The sequence below is a fragment of the Marmota flaviventris genome, chromosome 6, assembly GCF_047511675.1.
Source record: "Marmota flaviventris isolate mMarFla1 chromosome 6, mMarFla1.hap1, whole genome shotgun sequence".
Lineage (NCBI taxonomy): Eukaryota > Metazoa > Chordata > Mammalia > Rodentia > Sciuridae > Marmota > Marmota flaviventris.
In genome coordinates this window covers 55,295,449-55,319,259 of record NC_092503.1, presented here as the reverse complement: position 1 = coordinate 55,319,259, position 23,811 = coordinate 55,295,449, and the positions used below count along the sequence as shown (strand labels likewise).

Below are 23,811 nucleotides of genomic sequence, written 5' to 3'. Positions count from 1 at the left end.
AGCTAGATGGAGAGAAGGCATGTGTTCATCCAGCTCCTATGATGTTTTGAATGTCACCATCAAAACTGAGTCCAGCTAATTCTAAATATTAATATTTATAACATATTTTAAAAATTTACCAAACTACAATCCTTACATGAGATGCCACGTTAAGTAAAAGAACTTAGCAGACAACAGAATACTCCAAAGCTGCCATATAAGAAGTCCAACTACCCTATTACTACATACTTTGAAGACGACATTTACATAGAAGAGCTAGTTACCTACAGGAGGTTATCAGAACTAGATGTAAAGAAGGGTAAAGGACAGTGGCAGAAAGAGACTGGTATACACAAACACACACACACACACACACACACACACACAGGGGACTGCTTTAAAAAGTACACTAAGAAAAACGGAGTCAGTAATTTCGCTGCCAGAGCAAATAGTGACAATATGAAAAAAAGCAGAAGAATGAATCCATGATATTGGATTAGAATTGAAAGTATCAGTATGGATGTCTTTTAACATAAAAATACAAATATAGGTCTATATACACACATACATATTTCCCTAGCTCTGTCTACAGTGCAGGCCTAGAACAGCAAAATCCCAACAGTAGTGAGCACTGCTAGCACCCAGATCTTGGCTTGTAAACACCATTCTCTATTAGCAGGAACCAAGGATCCTAGTACCTTCCCACAAAATATAAATTACCAAGGGTAAGGCCGGATATGTAGCTCTGTGGTTGAGCACTTGCCCTCATGTGTGCAAGAGGTTCAATCCCCAGCACCACAAATAAATAAATAACCAAAGGGGAAAGAATGACTCTACAGTGGGTAAGTGTGCCCCTAAAGATGTCCATATCCTAATACCAGGAACCATTAAATACACATTATCTTCAATGGCCAAATGGACTTTACAGAAGTGACTGCATTAACAATCTGGAAATGGGGAGATTATCCTAATGAAACTAATATAATTACTGGGATACTTCTAGGGGGAAGCAGGAAGGTCAAAGACAGAAAAGGTGATATAAAGGAAACAAGAGATTGGAGTGATGACGCCCTTTTGAAGATGAGGAAGATGACATAAGCCCAGGAACACAGGCTGTCTCTAAAAGAGGAAAAGTCAAGGAAACAAACTACCTCAAATCCTCCAAAAAGGAACCAGCCCTGCCAACAACATAACTCATGTTGATTTTGGACTCCTGGCATTAAGAATTTTAAGAGAGAGGCTGGGATATAGCTCAATTGGTAGAGTGCTTGCTTGCCTTGCATGCACAAGGCCCTGGGTTCAATCCCCAGCACACACACACACACAAAAATAATAATAATAATAGTAGTAGTAATAAGAGAACAAACTTGTTTTAAGTCACTAAGTTTGCAGTAATTTATTACAGCAGCAGCAGCAGCAGGAAATTAATACAGAAAACCTGACAGACACCATCTTAAGTGATCAGTGAACTATTCTAATGAAAGGACAAATTGAAATCCTACGCCAACTGACAGAATGCAATGAGAGCACAGACTGTTTTGTGAAATTCCTGGCCTAACATAAAATCTGAATCTAATAATGAAAAACACCAGATAATCCAAATTAAAGTTCATTCTACTAAGTAACTGACCTGTAATATTTAAAGTCAAGCAAAGATTAAAGGACTATTTCAGACTAAGGGAAACTAAAGAAACATGTCAACTAAATGTTACATGTGGTTCTGAACCGGACACAGCCACATCAATGTTTATAGCAGCACAATTCACAAGGACACCAACCTAGGTGTCCTTCAGTAGATGAATGGATAAAAAAATGTGGCATATATACACAATGGAATAAAAGAGAATAAAATCATGGCATTTTCAGGTAAATGGATGGAATTAGAGAAGTTAATGCTAAGTGAAGTTAGCCAATCCCAAAACCAAATGTTTTCTCTGATATAAGGAGGCTGATTCATACTATGATACTGAGTGGGAGCATGGGAGGAATAGACGAACTCTAGATAGGGAAGAGGGGTTGGAGGGGAAGAGAGGGGCCATGGGGTTATTAATGATGGTTAATCATTATTATCCAAAGTACAGGTATGAAGACATGAATTGTTGTGAATATACTGTGTAAACAATGAGAGATATGAAAAATTGTGCTCTTTATGTGTAATTAGAATTATAATGCATTCCGCTGTCATATATAAATAAAAATACTTCTAATATTCTGAAAAAAAAAAAAGAATATCACAGAAGTGTCAAAACCTGAATGAGATCTGACAATGAGATCGCAGTAATATTAAATTTTCTGACTTTTCATGATTAAATTATAAACACTTTTGAAAATACACCACTGATTTTTTTTCAACCCCTCATTAAATTAAGCCTTATAACTCACATTTTCAAAAATAAAATCAAGGAAACATTTGATAAGGTTTTATAAGAACCAGCTAAAGTCTCTTTATTAACCAGACAGCTTGATCTATTCAAAGGAATGATGTTCTCCTAATGTCTCTGACCAAGAAAAAGTACACATGGTTTTCAGCCCCTATATTCTTGCACAATGTGTACTTGTGCACCTGTATGCCACACTCTTTCAACCTAAAAACTAACTCTTAATCTTTCAGGAATATATTTAAATCAGTCAACAAGCACTACAAGCCAAGAATAATGGCACACACCTGTAATCCCAGCTACCCGGGAGGCTGAGGCAAGAGGATCGAAAGTTTGAAGCCAGCCTCAGCAGCTTAGTGAGACCCTATCTCAAAATAAAAAAAAAAGAGCTAGGGATGTATTTCAGTAGTAGAATGCCTCTGGATTCAATCCCCAGCACTAAAATAAAAAATAACAAAAACCTACTACAGGTTATGATTTATATATTACCATTTAGATTTCCAACACAACTAAATATTCACAATACATATCCCAACATAACTAAATATTCATAATACATATTCCAAATCTTTGTATAATAACCTCACGTTAAAGGATCTATCACAACTATCATAAGTCCTTACTGATGATTTTTAATAAGACACTTAGAAGTATAAAAATAAGTTAATTTATTAACTTCTAATTTTATAACTTCTAGTTTCAGAGAAACTCAAAATTATGTTCAGAATATCATTAATTGTTTTTGAGTTTTTTTGTTTCTTTAATTCTTTTTAATTATAGATGGACACAGTACCTTTATTTTATTTATTTATTTTTATGTGGTGCTGAGGATCGAACCCAGTGACTCACACGTGCTGTGCAAACACTCTACCACTGAACCACAACCCCAGCCCCTCATTAATGTTTGATATAGTTTTAAAAGAAACTATTCAGATGTAGAAAAGGTAAATTCCAAAGTCATAAATTAATTTTGTGACTTAAAATATTATGAAAAATATATCATGACTGCTGTCAGCAGCATAACTTTAGTAAAGCTATAGGGATAGTAAAAGGTTTGGGAGAGGTGACTGCAACTGTACTTCAAAAGCTCCACAGTGCCTTGTTAAAATAGTCATATCTGTCCATGCCAGGGGGATCTGCCAATCTGCAGTATAACTAAGTGAACTCTTAGCACCATATTCATAGAACCCAAAGAGCTTAAAGAATATTAGCCAAAGTGAGGTTTTCATACCTGTTTGCCTGATTATCACAAAAGAAAAAAAAATCTTTTAACTTTTAGATTTCTAATTTAACATCTAAATTTAACAGTTGCAAAGGATGTCATCACATAAAGTTGATATCTCAAAATAAAACAGTTCTATCCACTTTTAAATGTATCCAATGAAATCTAAAAACCGTACCAATGTCATACCTTTTATCATCATTCACTTATAAAAATTAATAAATAAGTTCTTCATTCTACTTCCCCCACATAGTTTTATCCTAATGTAATGTATTTTTAACCTGGTAAAAGTCACTTCTCATATGGTAAAACATACTTATTAAATTTATTTTTTTATTCTCTGTGAGTTTAAAGTATTTTCCCAACTTTGTTTTGAAAATGTTCAAGCCAGAAAAGTTTTAAAAATATTAAAATGAACAATTCCCTTCACCTAAATTCACCAACTGCTAACATCTTGTAACTCTAGGCTCCACTATTTCTTTCTTCCCCGATCCCCTCCTCTTTACCTGAACAATTTTAGAATAAGTTGCAAACATAACTGCAGACTTTACCTCTAAATGTTTTGTCATATGTCAAAGAACAGTGGTAAATTCTATCATACTCAAATTTAACACTCAGAAAGTTTTACATGTTAAATTTTATGACATCATATTTTTGGTGTTATCATACAATACCAATATTGTAAATTGATAAATTATTAAAATAAAATGTAAAATGTCATGCTTTCACTTACAAGGAACTTGTAGATATCTCAAACTTTCAAAAGGGCCAAAAACTTTATACTAAAATTTATTTTAAATAAAAGCCCACTTTTGTCAATATGGCCTAATGTTTGGTTGAATAGCTTCAATGTACTTTAAGTATATTTTGTCAAAATCTGAAGTTGCAAATTAGCTATATAACCTAACTGGCAAAGGCAGTCCTCACCATTAAACTAATCACCAAAATCAAACTGTCAAAAAAAAGTTGAGGGGCTGGGGATGTGGCTCAAGCGGTAAAGCGCTCGCCTGGCATGCGCGGGGCGCTGGGTTCAATCCTCAGCACCACATAAGAAAATAAAATAAAGATGTTGTGTCTGCCGAAAACTGAAAAATAAAAAAAAATTTTTAAAAAGTTGACTTCTTTATTCCATTAAAATAATTTTACTATTGAGGATTATAAAAATCATTGAGAATTTAAAACATATCTTACATACAGTTTACTAAACTTAATAAAGCCAATGATATAGATAACAATTTATTTCATTACAAACTATTTGAAAAAAATGACATGCCACTTTTTCCAAAATATACTGATTCCTGAAACTATTACTAAATTCCTAAGATGTCCAAGAAAATATTAAAAAGAATCAAAAGAAATTTTCAAAAAGACTAAAAAAAATTAGATTTCTACCTACCCAGTGCATCTGGTGTCAAGCCTATATCACACCTCACTGTGGTAACACTAACTTAGTCACTTGTTTGGACAATTGTAGTTTTTTATTAACTTAATAAGAAAACCAGTTTTACTATAATCATGAATTGTTTTTTAGAATGTTCCAAAATAGGAAGACCTGAGAATAACAACTTGGGAAAGAAAATTTGAGAATCACTGCCCTAGCCCACCAAAAATCTAACAGTCATCATCCCAACCATAAAACAGAATAACAGAAATAAAGGTTCTATTATCTCCTAAGGCTAGTTCAGAACCATTTTAATTTGGGAGAGACAGAGACAAAACTAAATACTACTTACCTTCACCACTACTCAGCACACACAAATCTCCGATTTTCCAAATTGGAAGGATTACAGATATTCATCTAACACTTATACCCTATGTAAATTCTGTCAATGGATAAGGGAACTCAGAAGGCAACTGAGTTCTTGAACTAAAAAAAAAAAAAGGCAAATTATCCCACCGTCACTGACAACCTGGACAACAGAAGTGTAAAACAATATGATTCTAAAAGAGCTGTTCTATCTTCCTAAAGCTGGTTCCTGATTGGGCAGCAGTATGTAACTATGTCATATGCTTATACATCTCAATTTTCTTTCCCTTTTATGATTCTATAACAAATAGTAGGAAGTAGGGTTTTTCAACCCTGGCATTATCAATATGTAATTCTTTGATGTTGAGGGCCATTCCATGTATCATAGTCCCTACCCACTCAATGCTAAAAACATCCTCAGTGGAAACAATTAAAAAATAAATCTCCAGAAAATTGCCTCTGATTTAATTTCTCTCTCTCTCTCCACTATCTCTCATCAAGGATTCATCAAGAGCAACTTTAATGATATGACCTACAAGTCAGGGACACAGGGAGAAGAAAGGAAAGGCTAGGAGAATAAACAGAGGTAAAAAGAAAACAATTATCTTTTCCCACTACCCTAAATACATCCTTCAGAAAAAAAAGAGAATCACTGTTGCAGTACTTTCGGAAAACAGAGAAGACAGGAAGCGCTCATTAATGTATTTTAAAAGATCAAAGAAGCCAGCTGGAGCAAGGTAGCGCACACCTGTATTGTAATCCCAGGAGCTGGGGAACCTGATGTAGGAGGAGTCCAAAGACAGCCTCAGCAATTCAGAGAGACCTGTCTCTAAATAAAATATAATAAGGGACTCGGAATGTGCCTCAATGGGTATGCGCCCCTAGGTTCAATCCCCAGTACCAGGGAAAAAAAAAAAGATTAAAGAAGTCAAATTACAACAAAACTTCAGGAAGATGATCTCAATTAAAGCTTTTTCAGAATTCTTAGTGTGTCATCTGAAAGCAGAATAATCAATAACACATTATCACTAGGGGTAGAAACTCAAATTTATAAGTGTTAACTGCCATTATAAGCAACTTCTGTAAAAAAAACACTTTAAAAATACAGTAAGTAATTACAGTATGAAGATAAAAAAACACACCTACAGGATGATCACAATACCTAATGTTATATAATATCATATGTTTGTCTTGGAAGAAATCTCCAGTAAGAATATCACACTCAGGGGCTGGGATTGTGGCTCAGCGGTAGAGCGCTCGCCTAGCATGGGCAGGACCCGGGTTCCATCCTCAGCACCACATAAAAATAAAGGCATTGTGTTGTGTCCATCTACACCTAAATAAATAAATATTTTAAAAAAGAAAAAAGAATATCACATTCAAACTCAAAAATGCTATAATCCCAAACAAATAAAAATGAAGGATAATCTGAATACTGTTAGATGACTCAAAATAGCTTTAATGAGCTGCATGCGGTGGCATGTGTCTATAGTCCCACCTAAACAGGAGACTGAAGTAGAATAATTGAGCACAGGAGTTAACAGCCAGCCTGGTCAGCATACAAGTAGCATCTCAAAGGGGAAAAAAAAAAAAAGACACAAAGGTTGAAAAACATGAGGAATTTTAAATGTAAGGAAACAAAACTGTATTTTTAATAGCATGTGATTTTAAAACATACAACTAAACTTATAAATTAAACATTTTAAGAAGATACGGGGCTGGGGTTGTAGCTCAGTGGTAGAGTGTTTGCTTCACCTTTGAGGCATTGGGTTCGATCCTTGCACTACATAAAATAAACAAATAAAGGTACCGTATCCATCTACAACTAAAAAAAAAAAATTTAAAAAAGATATGATTTCTTCACTAAAGAGATATATACTCAAGATGGCAAAAAACCTTTTTTAATCTCATTAATAAATGGAAGAATAGTAAATCAGATCATGTCACTTTCCTGATTAAAACCCAATTCTCTTTCATCTCAACTTGAAGTCACCTTTTCAAGAAGACCTTCTATGAATTCTCTACTTATTTACATAGCATTTATCACTATGTGATATTTTTTATTATTCCTTTGTAGTATGCCAATCACCATCTTTCCAACCCCACAAAATGTAAGCATCATGAGACTATTGATCCTATTTATATTGTTCATCCCTATATTCCACTGCCTAAAACAATGGACTAGGCATCAAATGGTAGGTACCAGAACCTGGTCCCAGAAGTGAAATTACTACTAGGTTTTATAGATGTTTATACATTTTTATAGCTCCTTTCTTTAAAAGGCAGCACTATATATTAAATATATAGTCATCATTAGTATTGGTAGGAATCTGATTCCAGGACACCCCCCACATCCCCTGCCAATATCAAAATCTGAGAATGCACAAGTGCCATATATAAAATGGCAAAGTATTTGCATATAACCTATGTACATCCTCATGTGTACTTTAAATCATCTCTTATTATATTTAGAATACCTAATACAATGCAAATCTTATGTAAATAATTGTTGCACTGTATTGTTTAGGGAATAATGACAAGAAAAAATTCTGTACACATTCAGTATGGATGCAATTTTTAAAAATATCTTCAATCTGTGGTTGACAGAATCCATCGATGCAAATAAAGAGGGCTAACTAGCATACATGGCACCACTATTCTTCAGCAGCCAGCATAAAAGCCAATTTCACTTCTCTATACCAAATTCTAGGGCAGAGATTGTATCTTACTCATTAATGATCAGTTTTTCTCGTCAGTTGCCTGAAATATAGTAGGCATCATATAAATATTTATAGAGAATGATAAACTCTTATTTAACAAATATTTGGCACGTATGTACCAGAATCTTTCTGGACACTGAGAAGAAAGCAGAAAAACAAAACAAAAACTCCTGCTCCCACAAGGCATACATTCTAATGAAGAAAATAGCAATGACAAAGTAAGTGAACCATATTGAATATTAAAATATTTGGAGGGAAATAATGCAGAGAGAAGGGAGAGAGTAGGAGTAAGGAGAAAGGCATCAATTTTAAATGAGGTACTCAAAGAAGATACCGCTGAGAAGTTGGCATTTGAGCAAAGACCACAGACATGAGGGAAGAGGTAAAGTAGTTACCTAAAAGAAAAACATTCAAGGCAAAGGGAGCAGCAACACTGGGGGTCTAAAGGAAGCAGTGTACATCACTGTGCTCTAAGAACAAAGAGGCTGGGGTAGTTAGAATTAGAAAAGGCAAGGGGATCAAAGAGATCATGAAGGACTTTACAGGATATTCTAAAGACTTTATTTTCTATGTGGATTGAGATGGAGGACCTTGAAGAATTGAGAAGAACTTTCTTCTAAAAGGACTGCTTAAATTTAAGAATAGACAGCAGTAAGCAAGAGTAGGTACAAAGAGAATAGTTCAGAGGTTAACAATTTAAGCAGTAAATCAGGATGTTAGATGGTAGTGAAGGATGAGAAATAGACTGGATATAGCATTTTGAAATGTACACTTAAGAATGGTATAAATCATAAATTTTATGTTATATGTATTCTAACATAAGAATTTAAAAATAAGAAAAAGATCCCTTTACATTTCTACTGCCACCACCATTATTCAGGCCCACATTTATTATTCTGTCTGCTTCTTAGTCTTTTTTTTTTTTTTTTGCAAGATGCTATTAAATTAACTTGCATCTAGTATAGCTGCAAAAATATGTTCTAAAATGTCTGAATTTGATAAAGTGCCAGCAACACTGTGCACAGATAAACTCTTTAGCTGGACATTCTAGGGTCTCTATGACTTGTCAAAAGTCTATCTTTTTGGCATTTTTCTCACAGTTTTTCATTCTAAACCTGCCTCTCACTGATCTGGTTGCCTGTCTGGCCACTATACTGTTTATCATGCTATTTCTTCTTTATACTGATTCTCCTTTTACTCATTAAAATGTTCCTCATCCTTAAAAGTCTAGTCAAAATCCACCTACTTTTTTAAACCCTTCCTGAACTCTAGATCCCCAACTAGATGCAAATACTTTATCCAGCTAGCCTCCACAACATTTGTTTTCGCTTCTCTTACACTTTCTTTGGGGTGTTCCAGATATAACAATTCAAGCATTAGTCTAATCCTAATCCTTCCACACCCCAATCAGGTTACAACCTCAAAATAAGACTATGTTTATATCACCTATATCTTTATATCATTCATTGTACCTAGTACAAACTGAACACTCAATAACTACTAGATTTAATTACATAAGCAAAAATCTGTAAAGTTGAGTTGTCTAGATAAGAAAACTCCTTCATCTATACTGACACAAACAGAATTCTAAAGAGTAATGAACATTTTGGGGGGAAGAATGAACAAGGCCTTTTAAAGAAACAATGTAATGGCAACTTGGTACAACAACATTTCATATCAGCAAAAAGTATGGTAATAATAGAAAATGTTTTAAAAGAAAGGCAAGTATGGATACAAAAAAAAAATAGGGCTGGGGCTGTAGCTCAGTCGCAGAGCACTTGCCTAGCATGTGTGAGGCAATGGGTTCAATTCTCAGCACCACATAGAAAAATAAATAAAATAAAGGCATGCTATCTATACAACTATTACACATTATTTTTTAAAATGAAAGTCTTCCTTATGTCTGAATGAAAAGTATGATTAAGAGAACAAACCTTGGGCTGGGGTTGTGGCTCAGCGGTAGAGCACTCGCCTAGCACATGTGAGGCCCTGGGTTTGATCCCCAGCATGGCAAAACACACACCACACACACACACACACACACACACACACCTAACAGGTGATATCTGAAATCTCAGAAAGACTATGTGACCTAAATTTGAACATTCATAAAATAAACTTCTTCAAATACAAACCTGTTATCAAGCAGTTTCTTCTAATGTAAAAAACAGCCATTCAACAAGAGACTGATATAACCAAATCTACTATTTAAAAACAGGACATCCTCATTCTTTCACTGCACTCTATCCCAAAACCAATAATTAGGTCAATCACCAAACAACCTTCAAAGGGATAAGAAATAAGATGGAAATGAATAAATAAATATATAGCCCAAGCTATTGTAGATTTCTCTAATCTAACCATTCCTCTACATCCTAACATCTCAATGGAATAAGCTCTGAAATGGACGACTCCTCCATGTTTCTCCTTGTCCAGCTACCACTACCTCCCAGGGCATCCCCCAAACCATTCTCCCTCCACAAAATGCTCCACAAAAGTGAAACAGACCATGTTATTACCTATTTTAAAACCTCCATTGTTTACCAAATGATTACAGGGTAAAGTACAAACTTCTTAAAGTGGCTCACTTGGTCCCAGTTGCCAATCACATTTTAAATCTTTATCATTTACAGAAGACTCCACTCTTTTAGCATATACCTTCCCATATTTGTGGAATGCCCTCCTCTCACTTACCTTTCAAGACCTATCTCAATCACATGAAAACACCCAAATCCCAAAACAGAATTATTCACTCCTTTCTCTGTGCTTCCACAGAATTTTCCACTTATCATTTTAATATTTATCATAACATTTAACATCAATTTAATTACAAGATGCAGTACAGAGTATGCAGCTAACAAGAGAAGCTTTGGCATAAGACAGACTTGGGTCCAACATCCAGTCTTCTAACTAATAGCTATACGGCTTTAGGCAAGTCAGTTACCTTACTCTAGTGCAGTTTTCTCATAGAGATAATACATGAATTTACCTTAAAGTACTGATGAAAGTGCAAGATGCCACATCTCAAAGCTAATAAACGATCAATAAATAACAGCTGAGTTGAGAAGAGATTACAAAGATCATAGTTATAAGTCTCAGACTCAGGCAGGAGATGGTACCTTCCCCCACAAAAGGGACTATGTCTAAAGTCATCCCCCAAAGAGGATTCCGGGAAGATGGTGGAATAGAACACCGAGAATCTGTCTCCTACTTAGACAATTGCACTGGCAGAGCCGGTTTTATGCAACTGTTTTTGAATGCTACATTCTAATAAAAGTTTACAACTTCTGGGGGAAGACTTAGACCTAGACTGTGACTATTTCTGTCAATTCTAGCCCTCAGCATAGTAGCAGCTACCTAATACCACTCCAGCCCCCCTGGCAGGCAGCTGGGCAGGTGGTCCTAGAATAGATTGCACTGGGCTCACAATACAGTGAGCCAAAGGACTCTGCCTTCCAAATATCAGAAATCTGTGCTCTGATCATGCTGCTTCTGAGGTTCAAAGAGGTGGGCAGCCATTGTTGTTCACCCTACCCCTTCAGAGAAGTAACTTTCAGAAATTTAAAGGGCCAGCACTTTTTCCCCCACCTCCTTCATTTTTCTCTTCTTCCCCTTTTGGAAGCCAGACATTAAAGACTCAAACATTAAAAGTAATCACAGAAGCAGGCAAAAATCAGAATGTAACTACACATGCCCAAGGAAATATTCATGCTCAGAAAAGAACTTAGATCTTAAGTTTACACCTCAGATTGATCCCTTACACAAAGATAGCCTAAAACAATTCAAAGAAGAACAATATCACACTCACAAAAAGAAAAGAAAGAAAAATAAAAAAACAGAAAAACAAGGGAAGGAAAGAATTTGACTGTAATTACAGAGTTATCACATTATTAGCTTCAAAGGTCCAGTTTTCACAACAACAACAAAAATCACAAGGCAGGAAACTATGGCCCATTCAAAAGAAAAAATAAATCAACAGAAACAGAAATAAATCAAAAGATCTAATGGCAGACGTAGCAAAAACTTAAAAAAAAAAAAAAAAAGGTCTTCAAGATGTGCATGGGCTGGGGATGTGGCTCAAGTGGTAGTGCACTCGCTGGGCATGCGTGAGGCACTGGGTTCAATCCTCAACACCACATAAAGATAAAATAAAGATATTGTGTCCACCTAAAAACTAAAAAATAAATATTAAAAAAAAAAAAAAAAGCTGTGCAAAGAACTAAAGGAAGCCAGATGTGGTGGCACACGCCTGTAATCCCAGCAGTTCTGGAGGCTTGAGACAGGAGAATGGTGAGTTCAAAGCCAGCCTCAGCAAAAACAAGGCACTAAGCAACTTAATGATACCTTGTATCTAAATAAAATACAAAACAGGACTGGGGATGTGGCTTAATAATCAAGTGCCTCTGAGTTCAATCCCCAGTACCCACCACCCCCTCAAAAAAACAAAAAACAAAACAAGAACTAAAGGAAGAAATGGACCAAGTCCAGAAAACAACAGATGAGCAAATGGAAATGTCAATAAAAAAAGGAAAGCAACAGGAAATTCTGGAATTGAAAATCACAACAACTAAAATGCAAAATTCACTAGATGGATTCAAAAGTAGATTTCAGTAGGCAGAAGAAAAAGTCATTAACTTTAAGGTAGGACAATGGAAATTATCAAGTCTGAGGAACAGAAAGAAAAAAGATTGAAGAAAATTATAGAGAAACCGTGGGACTTCATCAAGCAGACCATATACAAGAATATTTGGTAAAATAATGGCTGAAAATTGCCCAAATTTAATGAAAGACATGAATATAAACATCCAAGAAGTACAATGAACACCAAGAATGATGAAATCAGAGACACCCACAATGAAACACATTATAATCAACCCTTCAAAAACAAAGAATCTTAAAAGCAACAAAACAGAAGCAATTTATCACATAGGGGATCTTCAATAAGATTATCAGATTTCTCATCACAAAATCTGGACATCAGAAGACAGTGAACCAACATATTCAAAGTGCTAAAAGAAAAAAAAAACTGACAACCAAGAATCATATATTTGACAAAATTATCTTTCAAAAGTGAGTGAGAAATGAAGACATTCTCAGAGAAACCAAAGCAGAGGCAGTTCATTACCACCAGACTTTGTTTTCAAAAAATACTTAAGAGTAGTCCTGCAAGGTAAAAGGAAAAGAACAGTAGGCAGAAACTCAAAAGTCATATGAGTAAATAAAGATCTCACTAAAAGTAATGATATGGGTAATTACAAAAGCTACTGTTGTTATAAATGGGATGTAACTCTATTGTTTGTTTTCTATATGATGTAGGAGACTAATACACTAACCAGAATATATACAAAAGGAAAATGAGAAGAAATGTAAACATTTCACTATTAAAAAACTGAACATGAAATAACAGTAATGATGGAAATAAAGGACAAAAAAGTTATAAGGTGCATAAAAAACAAATGGAAAAAAATGACCCAAGTGGTAAGTCTTTCCTTTTCAGTACTTTAATGTAAATGGATTAAGCTCTCCACTCAAAAGACAGAGATTGGCAGAATGGATTTTTTAAAATGATCCAACTATAAACTACCTACAAGAGATTCATTTTAGATTCAAAGACACAGACTGAAAGTAAAAGGACAGGAAAATCAATATAAATAAGTAACCAAAAGAAAGTAAGTGTAGCTATACTAACATCAGACAAAACCAACTTAGAGTCAAAAGAGGTTACAAGAAACAAAGAAGGGTATTATATATTACAAAAAGGTTTGATACAGCCAGACATATAACATGCCTATAATCCCAGCTACTCAAGAGCCTCAGATAGAGCACCACAAATTCTCCACCAGCCTGGGCAACTTAGTGAGATCGTACTAAAAATTAAATTTAAAAAGAACTGAGGATGCAGCTCTGTAATAAAGCATCTGTCTAGCATGCATGAAGCCCTGAGTTCAATCTCCAATATTGTCACACACACAAACACACACACACACACAAAAAAAAAAACCTTTGATAAAGAACACATAACAATTTTAACATTTATGCATCTACTGACCATCAAAATATGATGCACAAAGAACTGAAGGGAGAAATTGACATTGTTACAATAATAGTTGGAAGCCTTTAATATCTCCTCAATAGAGAAACCAAACAGAGGACAACTACGAAAAATACGGAACTTAATAAACCAGCTAATTCTCACTCACATAAAGGATATTTCCCAGGAGATACCATATATTAGGCCACAAACTAAGACTTTGCAGATTTAAGATAAACATGATAAAGTATCTTTTCTCTGACTACAATGGGATAATGTGAGAAATCAGTAACAGAAAATTGTTGTAACATTGTTATAAAATTTACAAAGTAGAAATGAACACACTCTCAATCAACAGAAATTACAAGAGAACTTAGAAAAATTTTAAAGACGAATGAAAATGAAAACACAACATATCAAAATTTATGGGACACAAAAGCAGCAGTGCTCAGGGCTAATTAATATTTATAAATATATTATGATCATACCTATAGGTGGAAAAAAAGGAGTGCAGGACCTGGGGATGTCATTTACTGACAGAGCACTTGCCTAGCAAGCACAAGATTCTAGGTTCAATACCCAGTAAGGAAGGGGTGGAGCACAAACCATATTTGAGCGCATAATCATCATTACTGTGTAATCGTCATATCATTTTTTTCAGTCCAAAAACTGGTTTATAACCTTTCACTGTAAAATTCTGCCATGGCATAATTCTATTCTATTCTTCACATGGCTTAAAAAGTAAACAGCAGCAAAGTATTCACCAGAGGCATATGGATACACATTTGTCCTCTCAAACACTGTGAGCCAGGAGCCTAGCACTCTCAGTACATGAGTCAATATATTTCTGAAAGCCAACATGTGTGTTTTGTTTAAAGTATTGCAGCACTATTAGTAAACACCTTACAGAAGGGACACTGAGGTGGGCATGTCAGATGATGAAAACAATGAGAGCAGGCACAGACTAAAATTTGAAGGTCCATACTTTGTAACACAATAGTAAATTAAGTGTAATATTTCAACTATAATACACAAATCAGTAATTAATGTGTTCATTTTTTTCAGACAGGAAAAATGCTAAAGTATCACAAAGAAAAGATGTGTGTCAGTTTGAACTATTCAGTTTTAAGCTATACTCATGAATATTCCATGCATCCTGATCTTACACCAGTTTAATAATAAATGATTTTTAATACTGGCACATTAAAAAAAAAAGTTTCACATAATGGTCACACCCTACTTTTTTGCAAAAATATTTGGCATGAAATCTGTAACAATAATGTAGTGAAACCCGGTAAACCAAAATGTGTAGTTTTCTTTGAGTGATTTGGATGATGGAGTTACAGGCAACATCTGTTCTTTGATTCTTTCTTGCACTGGGTATATGCAGCTCAAGAAAAAAAGTTACACACACATTAAAAATCTGATCCCTCCATCACCTAGAAGCAGGATCTAATACAAAGGTAAAGCTCTAAAAATAGCTGCTAAATGAAGAAATTTCTACAGCATATTTAGTTTAGCAACTATATTTATACATATTTCTTTCTTTGCTTCTTGTAACCACTTTTGGGTGGGTAATTATGATTACCCCTAGAATACGAGGCTCAGGGTTCAGAGATAACTAAGAAGGGGCCAGGTTGGAACTTAGAACCTTTTCAAATTCCTGTTTTCTTATTATACTACCAAGACCAAACACTACAATGGACTCCTACTCATATTCCCAACTAAGAGCATAGATTCACTTACAAACTATTTGAAAGGAATCGAATAAAGAATATAATTTTCTTAAAGTTTCATTAATCCTTTCAGATAACGAAAAACTAGCCTGGCATGGCGGCACACACTTGTAATCCCAGCAACTCAGAAGGCTGAGGCAGGAGGATCACAAGTTCAAAGCCATCCTCAGCAATTTAGTGACGCCTTAAGCAATTTAGTGAGATCCTGTCTCAAAAAATAAAAATGGGAAGGGGATGTAGCTCAATGATTAAACACCAGTGCCAAAAAAAAGAAAAACAATATCTAAGTACCCAAATACCAAATTAAAACAGTAGGAAATAACAGCATCATTATGTGTTAGACACTGTTCTAAATACAAATATTTATAATTCTCACCTCAATTCTAATTACTATCTATTTAAACAGATGACTATAGTGAAACAACAGAGATTAAATAACGTGTTTAAAATCACAGCTGGTAAACTGCAAAGCCATGTTTCAAAACCAGACAGATTGAAAAGGTAAAATCAAGGAGCAAGGTAACATGGAAGTACTGTTTTATGAGTAATACCAAAGGTAGATAGTAGCAAAAGTAACTGGAATTATTTCAATATCTTAATACCCAAAGTATATAAGACACCAGTCACAGTACCATGGTAAATATGTTGGAAATATTTAATAAATAAATATGATAAAGTGGTTGTAAACCCATATTGTTAAAATTGTTTTATCACAAATATTTGGCTTTCAACTACCAGAACTTTGAAGCATAGTTTTGTAATAAGTGTTTCTAACTTTCAAAAAATTTAAAGCATTGATTTGGTTTGTTAAGGTTTTTAGTTTTTGTTTTGTTTTGTTTTGTAAAGACACATACCAAAACAAATATACCACCACCCAAAATGCAAAAGGCCTTTTTAAGGAAACTCTCCTCCTCTAAGCAGCACTTCTAGTTTCAAATCATATAGGGAACTTTTAAAATACCAAAACATAGCACCCACTTCAGACCAATTAAATCAGAATATCTGAAGATGCGTATTGTTGTTAAAAGCTTCCTGAGTGATTCTAATGTGTAATCATAGTGGAGAACCATTGTTGTAAGAAAATCTAAACCCTTCATGTTGTTATTTCTTCACACAGTTTTTGTCCATAATTGTCTGAAAAAGTATTCATTTTATTCAGCCAACCTGCAAACAATCAAAAAGTAAGACAAAAAGGACCCTTCACACTTTTAAAAGGGGGATGAGTTATAAATACACCTAACCCAATATATTAGGCAAAAATCAAGGCAAAAGAAATTCCATTAATAATGTTTTAAAGGCTGGGAATGTAGCTTAGTGATAAAGCCCTTGCATAACATGCAAGAAGCCCTGAGTTCAATCCCCAGTACCACAAAAAGTAAATGTTTTGGATAACAGGAAAAGTTCAATTACCATGTCAAATATGCCAATGATCAAACTATTTCTATTTTTTAAACCCCAGGTTTTACAGTATGTAAAATGGCAATATGCTTTCCAAATGTTCAAGCCCAATAATTCCAAGAGTCACACCAAAACAACTTTTGACTTTAAACCTGAAATCCCCAAGTGTGTCATTTTTTTGAAAAGAGAAAGACTACTTAACTACAAACTTAAGGCTGTATATCTGTCAGCAAAACAAATATTTTCATGATTTCATGCAAGATATGCCTGACAAGTCAAGATCATCGGAAGAATTATGAGACTGAAGCTTATGCCTATATTTTTACATTTGGCTACTTAGCAGTTTTGCAAGAAAACTATGCTTCAAAAGCAAGTATTAAAATATGCAGCTGTGTTATTCAAAAACACTACTATAAGCCGGGCACGCAGTGGCAAACACCTATAATCCCAGCAGCTCACCTGTAATCTCAGCAGCTCAGGAGGCTGAGGCAGGAGTATCATGAGTTCAAAGATAGCCTCAGCAAAAGTGAGGGGCTAAGCAACTCAGTGAGACAGTGAGACCTTGTCTCTAAATAAAATACAAAACAGAGCTGGGGATACGGCTCAGTGGTCAAGTGCCCAAGTTCAATCCATCTATCTCACCACCCCAAAAATAAACACTGCTACAGGTCCACATTCTACATTCAGAACCCTTAAGAAATGTGCTTCACAATTTTTCAGATTTGGAAAAGATAATACAGTGTTTATACCCTGACATGCCCTGAAGGATCAACAAAGCACCAGAAACCAAATAAATTAATATTCCTTAAAAAAAAGAATGATGCTTTTCTAAGTGAGATAAGTAAAAATTACTGAGAAGCCCCTGACAGGAAAGTTATCAACTTACTTTGCTGCAACCATCTGAAATGCGTTTTTTTACAGAGATGAGCCTATATGCAAGATTTCTCTTTGATGTTCAAGATACTGCAAATGGACTGTGATGAAAACATTCTTTTAATACCACTAATTCTAAAGAAACAACTCAAATTATGTTATACTCATGAAAAAACTCCAAGTGGTATCCAATAATTTCCACAATAATTAGAATAGCATAAGTGTTTGCCTTAATTTCCATAAAGATGTTTTAGACAAGATCAAACAAATACATCATATATGTGCAAGCTGATGTACCTAAGACAAGTCGGAAACAGTCATATGTAAAGAAGGAACAAATATACACCCATAGCTCATCTGACTTTCCATCTAGCAGTAGAGAAAAACAGGGTGCTTTGAAGCTAAAGCAGACTAATATTCTTATCCAGGCTCCACCACAAAGGAAAGTTATTTACACCCTCCAACTTCCAAATTCTTCATCTAGAAAGTAGAAACAATAGTACTTACCTCTCTACATGTTTAAAAGAATTATATAAAGTAACATTTGATGTCCATGACTTACAAGTCATCAATATTAATTCCCTCCACCTATACTACTATCATCACTTCTTCAAAGACCACTTATAAGCTAAAAGGGCTGAAGTATGACTTGCCTATGATACCTTATTAGGTAATTTTGAAATGCTAATTTTAATGCAAAACCTACCATAAAAATTACTTCCAAATTTCAAAAATCCAGTTAGATTGAAGGGATGTCTAACTGAATCAGGGCAACTTCTCAAAACACATTCTAAATAAACTTTCTACCCACTCTCCTGATACTTTTTTAAAAGTATTCTACACAACCAACTGCACACAAAAAATGCATAAGTGAAAATGAACTACTATACTAAAAAGTAGACTCTTTTAACTCCTAATACTAGAAGAATGGCCTAGGTTTTCAGACAAGAGAAACCATTACAGTATTTAGACTTCATAACACAACCACTGTCCAAGAACCCACACAACTTAAATGCACTTTGAGAAAAGAAGAAATGACAGTCCAAAATCCAAATTTCATAAACTAGCTACTGAATAAGGACATTAGTAAGTCTGATAACTTTGGGCAGATTTTTGCATTTAATGGACATTTACACTTATTGTCAAATGTACAAAGAGATGGAAACCTTTGTTGCTCTTTATCCTAAATTCACTTGTAGTTCCATTATGTAACTCAAGAATTTTACAGGGTATTGAATTCAGTCTTAAAGCATAAAAAGTTCTGAGCTGACTCAATGCTTCACTGTAAATAATTTTCCCAAAGTACTGTACATAACCTGGACAACCTAGGTCTCCACCACACCCAACTTAAGATATTCAGGCAACTTAGCATAGCTCTTGTTTAAAAGACAGCTTCCCCTAAATGATGTTAATACTCAAAAGCTACTGGTTACTGTTAATACTACCAATACATTAGACCTTTGCAGTTCCATCAGCTTTAAGAATACCACCTGTCCTATGTCCTAGCAGAGTGCAACAAATGGAATCCAAACATTACCCCAAAATAAAATGCTTTGAAATCTGTATTATTCTGTGTTTTAATATGTTGTCTGATGTGAAAAGATTTAGAAAAAAAAAAGCAAATTACCAATTACCTCATAACTCTCTACAAGATGAATTAAATGAGACTTGATCCTTCATACTTGCACTTTTTCCTTCATAAACAGGAAACTCCAACCGAAAGGAAATAGAGAAAAGCCTATTTTTGCTAAGAAGAATAACGGCATTGCTTCCAACCCCCACAGTGTGAGTGAACAAAATGAAAAAGGCAATGGGAGGAAGTGACGGGGGCGGGAGGCTGGTGAGCTCACTTGGGAGTCCTAAACATGCTACCCAGCTCATAGGGTGCCCCAAACATCTGTAACAGCTGGAACACGGGCACGGGGCTGTAAGAATAACAGGACGGGGGATAGGGGGCGAGGCGAGTCTCAGAGTTGTGCATGCACCTTTGGTTTCCTGCTTTGCCAACTCTTCTCTTATCTCCCAATTCCCATCCTCCCCAGACCATCCCGCTCCCTCCATAAAGAGTATCCAATAAAAGGAGAGGCAGAGAAGACAAAGAGGCAGGAGGAGGCTTCAAAGAGCACCCAGAACAATGGAGAGAGGGTGAAAAAAGAAACTCCTGAGACCGACGATGAAGGGGGGGGGGGGGGGGTGAGGAGGCACCGGAGAAACGCCACGGAGCCCGGGCCCCGCGGGCGCCGGGCGTCTGGACGCGAGGCCCTGCCGCGCGGGCGGTGTCACCCGCGACGCGGCGGGCTGGGCTAGAATGGGGCCGGCCGGGCGGCGAGCGCTGAGGGCCCCGGGGGCTGCCGGGGCCTGCGCAGGTTCGCCCGCAAGACTCACCGGCATTCTGGTCTCGGGGCCAGAGGTAGTATGTGGCTGGGATCACGATGAGCCCAACGAAGGAGGTGAGGAAGTAGAAGAAGGTGTTCCCACTGTCATCGTACTGGAACTGCTGCCCCGCCATGGCTCCCCCTCCTCCTCCTCCTCCTCGCTCTTCTCACCGCCGGCGCCACGACCCCGCTCTGCGCCCTGGCTCCCAGCGCCCCGGCCCGGTGTGGCGTAGCTCGGACGCCGCCGTCGCCGCCGCCTCCTCCTCCTCCTTTCCTCCCCGCCCCCACGCTACTCTCACGGACACGCCGCCGCTGCCGTAGCTAGCTCTCGCGAGATGTTCCTGCCCGCTCGGTTTTTCCCTCCCCCTCCAGTTCCCAGCACGCTCGCGGAGGGAGACGTGGCGCGCGCAGCGGAGAAATCCTGCGAGGCCCCGCCCCTCTCCCGCCCCCCAAGTCACAGCCCCGCCTCCAACCTCCTGCTGGCCCTGCCCTAGGCCCCGCCCCTAGGACGGAGTCTCTTCACTTCCTTCCTCCCCTTGGTTTCCCGGGGCCCCACACGGGATTCCGAGAGTGTACCTGTGGGGTCCCAAGGAAGTCTTCTCTGGCCGGGCAGAACACAGGTGGCTCTCCGAGGTGCTCTCCCGGCTATCTGGAGCAATCTTGCCTCCTCTCTCTCCTATCCTTGCTCTTGGTTTTTAATTGCCCTGGTAATGTTTTCTTAGGTTCTTATCCACTCCTCCAGCTCCCACATTTTGGAAACAAGTATCATTCGGAACAGGCGAGGTGGAGGTTGTTGTAGTTAGGTTTGCAAAGTAATGTTTGTTCCCTAAGACTGAGGTCTGGTCTGCGCCCATTTTCCTCAGTCCTACACAGAGAGTGTCCTATCTGGCCAAAGCTGCTAATATTTACAGCCACCAGTTCACTAGCGCTTTCTACGACCCAAGCAGTAGGCTAAGACCTTTATTCTTTGTATCATTTAGGCGTCGGTGAACCTTATGGACTAAAGCAAAACATGCCCGCTCTACAGATGAAGAAATTGGGGCTCAAAGAGTTTGCCCAAGGTCAACCTGGTGATTCAACCCCAGAGCTCTCTGACGCCACAAAGCCAGTGCTTCTGAGCATCACATCGCATTTCCCTGAGAGCGTCTAGAACGCTCCTCTACAGAAGGTGGGCAGGAATCTGCGCCTAGAAGGACGTCTGAGCCTGCAGTAACTCTCTAGAGCTTCTCTTCTTCCCTGTAGTGGGATCCCCAAGAGGCCGGTGTCAGCCGAGTTGGCGCAGGACTCACGACCCCGCAGTCCAGCGGCAGCCTTGGCTGCGTCGGTCCCAGCACCTTCATCGCCCCGGTGTGTCAAAAGGGTAGCCCACCCGACCCACCTCAAACGGTGGCTGTGCAGGTTAAAGGAAAGGCAAGGTGGTATATTTTAAAAGAACCAAATATTGCACTACATTTTGAAGGCTCATTTTTAGACTTTATAGTCAGTTAATTAAACGCCTTTTCAATATGCCTTCCATTGTTAGAGGAGAACTCTGGTTGTACATCCTCTTTTATTTCATGTCCTCAGAACTAATATTTATCATAATTAGTTATGCTTTCCTTCAGAACAGATATATTAACATGTATTCTCTCTTTCCTTTCAAATTTCCCACCTACCTGCTTTGAAAGGAAAGTTTTGAAAATTATTTTCTCTGCATTTCCCCCTCACTTTTTCCTGAATAAAGATTCCAAAGACTATTGGAGGGGAAAAAAATAAAACAGAAGTGAAAGGGAAGATTGTACTATGAAGTCCACACAGCATCATGATCACCCACACGTGACATGCCCAGAAAGAACAATTTGTCCTGCTTGCAGAAACAAATTAGTCACAAACCTGGGTCAACTGAAGTCGTTAGGACCCTGAAGTTCCTTTTGTTTATGTTGAATCTGTTAAATCTTCCCAGGTTTTAATAATGTTGAAGTGATTATTTTTTATTACTCCAATTATGTTTTACTCAGCATTTGTGTAAAGATAATACATCAGTTTTATAACCTTGTGGCAATATAAATTATTAATGATAAATACTCCCCTTCTGACTTCCTGCAGGAGTAATCTTTTCACTGCAGCTCTGGGATCATGCATAAATTGGCTTGAACCAACTTAACCATGAAATAACAATTTGAACAAATTACACTAACTTCCTAAATTCCCAGACCAATCTAAAATATAAATTTTTTAACCAAAGCACATTAAAAATTTGAAAATGTGTCCTCTATTTTTAAAACCATAAATATATTTTATTCTAGAACTTATCAATATTGAACGGACTACCCAAATAGTATCCAAAGCAAATCTAAATCATACCTTTAATTAATTTCATCACAATTTCTGATTCATAGTTATTTTAACCTACACAACTATATCTTTTAAGAGATCATTTTAGTGAAACATTTTAACAATAATAAATGAAGATGGAAGAAGCAAAGCTACAAACACATTTTGTCCTTAGTCTAATTGCTCACATTAAAAAGTATTTTAGGGGGCTTGGGTTGTGGCTCAGTGGTAGAGCTCTTGCCTATCATGTGTGAAGCACTGGGTTCGAATATCAGCACCTCATATAAATAAATAAAATAAAGGACCATTGACAACTAAAAATATCTTAAAAATAAAATAAAAAGAATTTTAGTATTATCTATTAATGTGTCTGTATGTGAATATTTTAATTTTATTTTTGTTGCTAGGTACATCATTTCCTCTCAGGTGTAGAAATCCTATTTGTATTTTCCTTTTAATAATTCACTTTTTTCTTAGAACAAATCATGCCTTCATTTTAAGTCATTCTTGTATACTGTTGGTGTTGACTTACATTCCTACAGACCAAAGTACATTTATATAGCTATAAGTGTCATTATTCAGTTTTCTACTTAATGGAGTTAGGATCAAAGAGACTGGAAGGAACCAAATTACTAAGTAAGTACATGTAATTATTTCCAGTCTTCTTCCTGTTTCCCCCTCATACACACAGTATAATAGTCTTCCCTTAATTTGCAGAGGATATGTTCTGAGAACCCAAGTGGATGCCTGAAACCACAGTTAGTACCAAACCCTACATCCATTATGTTTTTTCTATAAACATATACATAAATACAATGTCTTTTCCATGTTAACTAAGTGCTTACATACTGTGGCTATGAATTTTGCAGTTCAAGATATGACAGCAAAACTAGCATGAATTCCTTTTCTTTCTCCACAATTCCACTAATAGAAGACTTGCTCTTACCAACCTCAGTATACAATTTTTTCTTTCCATATTATGTAGAGAACTTTCACCTTTTCCTTTTAAAGAAAACCTTTATAACTCTTCTTTGGCATA

General features: G+C 36.5%; 1 protein-coding gene across 2 annotated transcripts in view; it reads right to left on the bottom strand.

Moving 5' to 3' along the window:
* Positions 1-20,718, bottom strand: part of Sec63 (SEC63 homolog, protein translocation regulator) — a 60,558-nt gene extending 39,840 nt beyond the window's left edge. The window contains exon 1 of one of the 2 annotated variants that reach the window (XM_071613153.1): positions 20,470-20,718. In XM_071613153.1, coding sequence (XP_071469254.1) covers positions 20,470-20,593 — 124 coding nt within the window. In that variant the 5' untranslated portion in view covers positions 20,594-20,718. The remainder of the gene's footprint in view (positions 1-20,469) is intronic. The other variant, XM_027928156.2, reaches the window with a different exon arrangement.
* Positions 20,719-23,811: the final 3,093 nt, after the last annotated feature.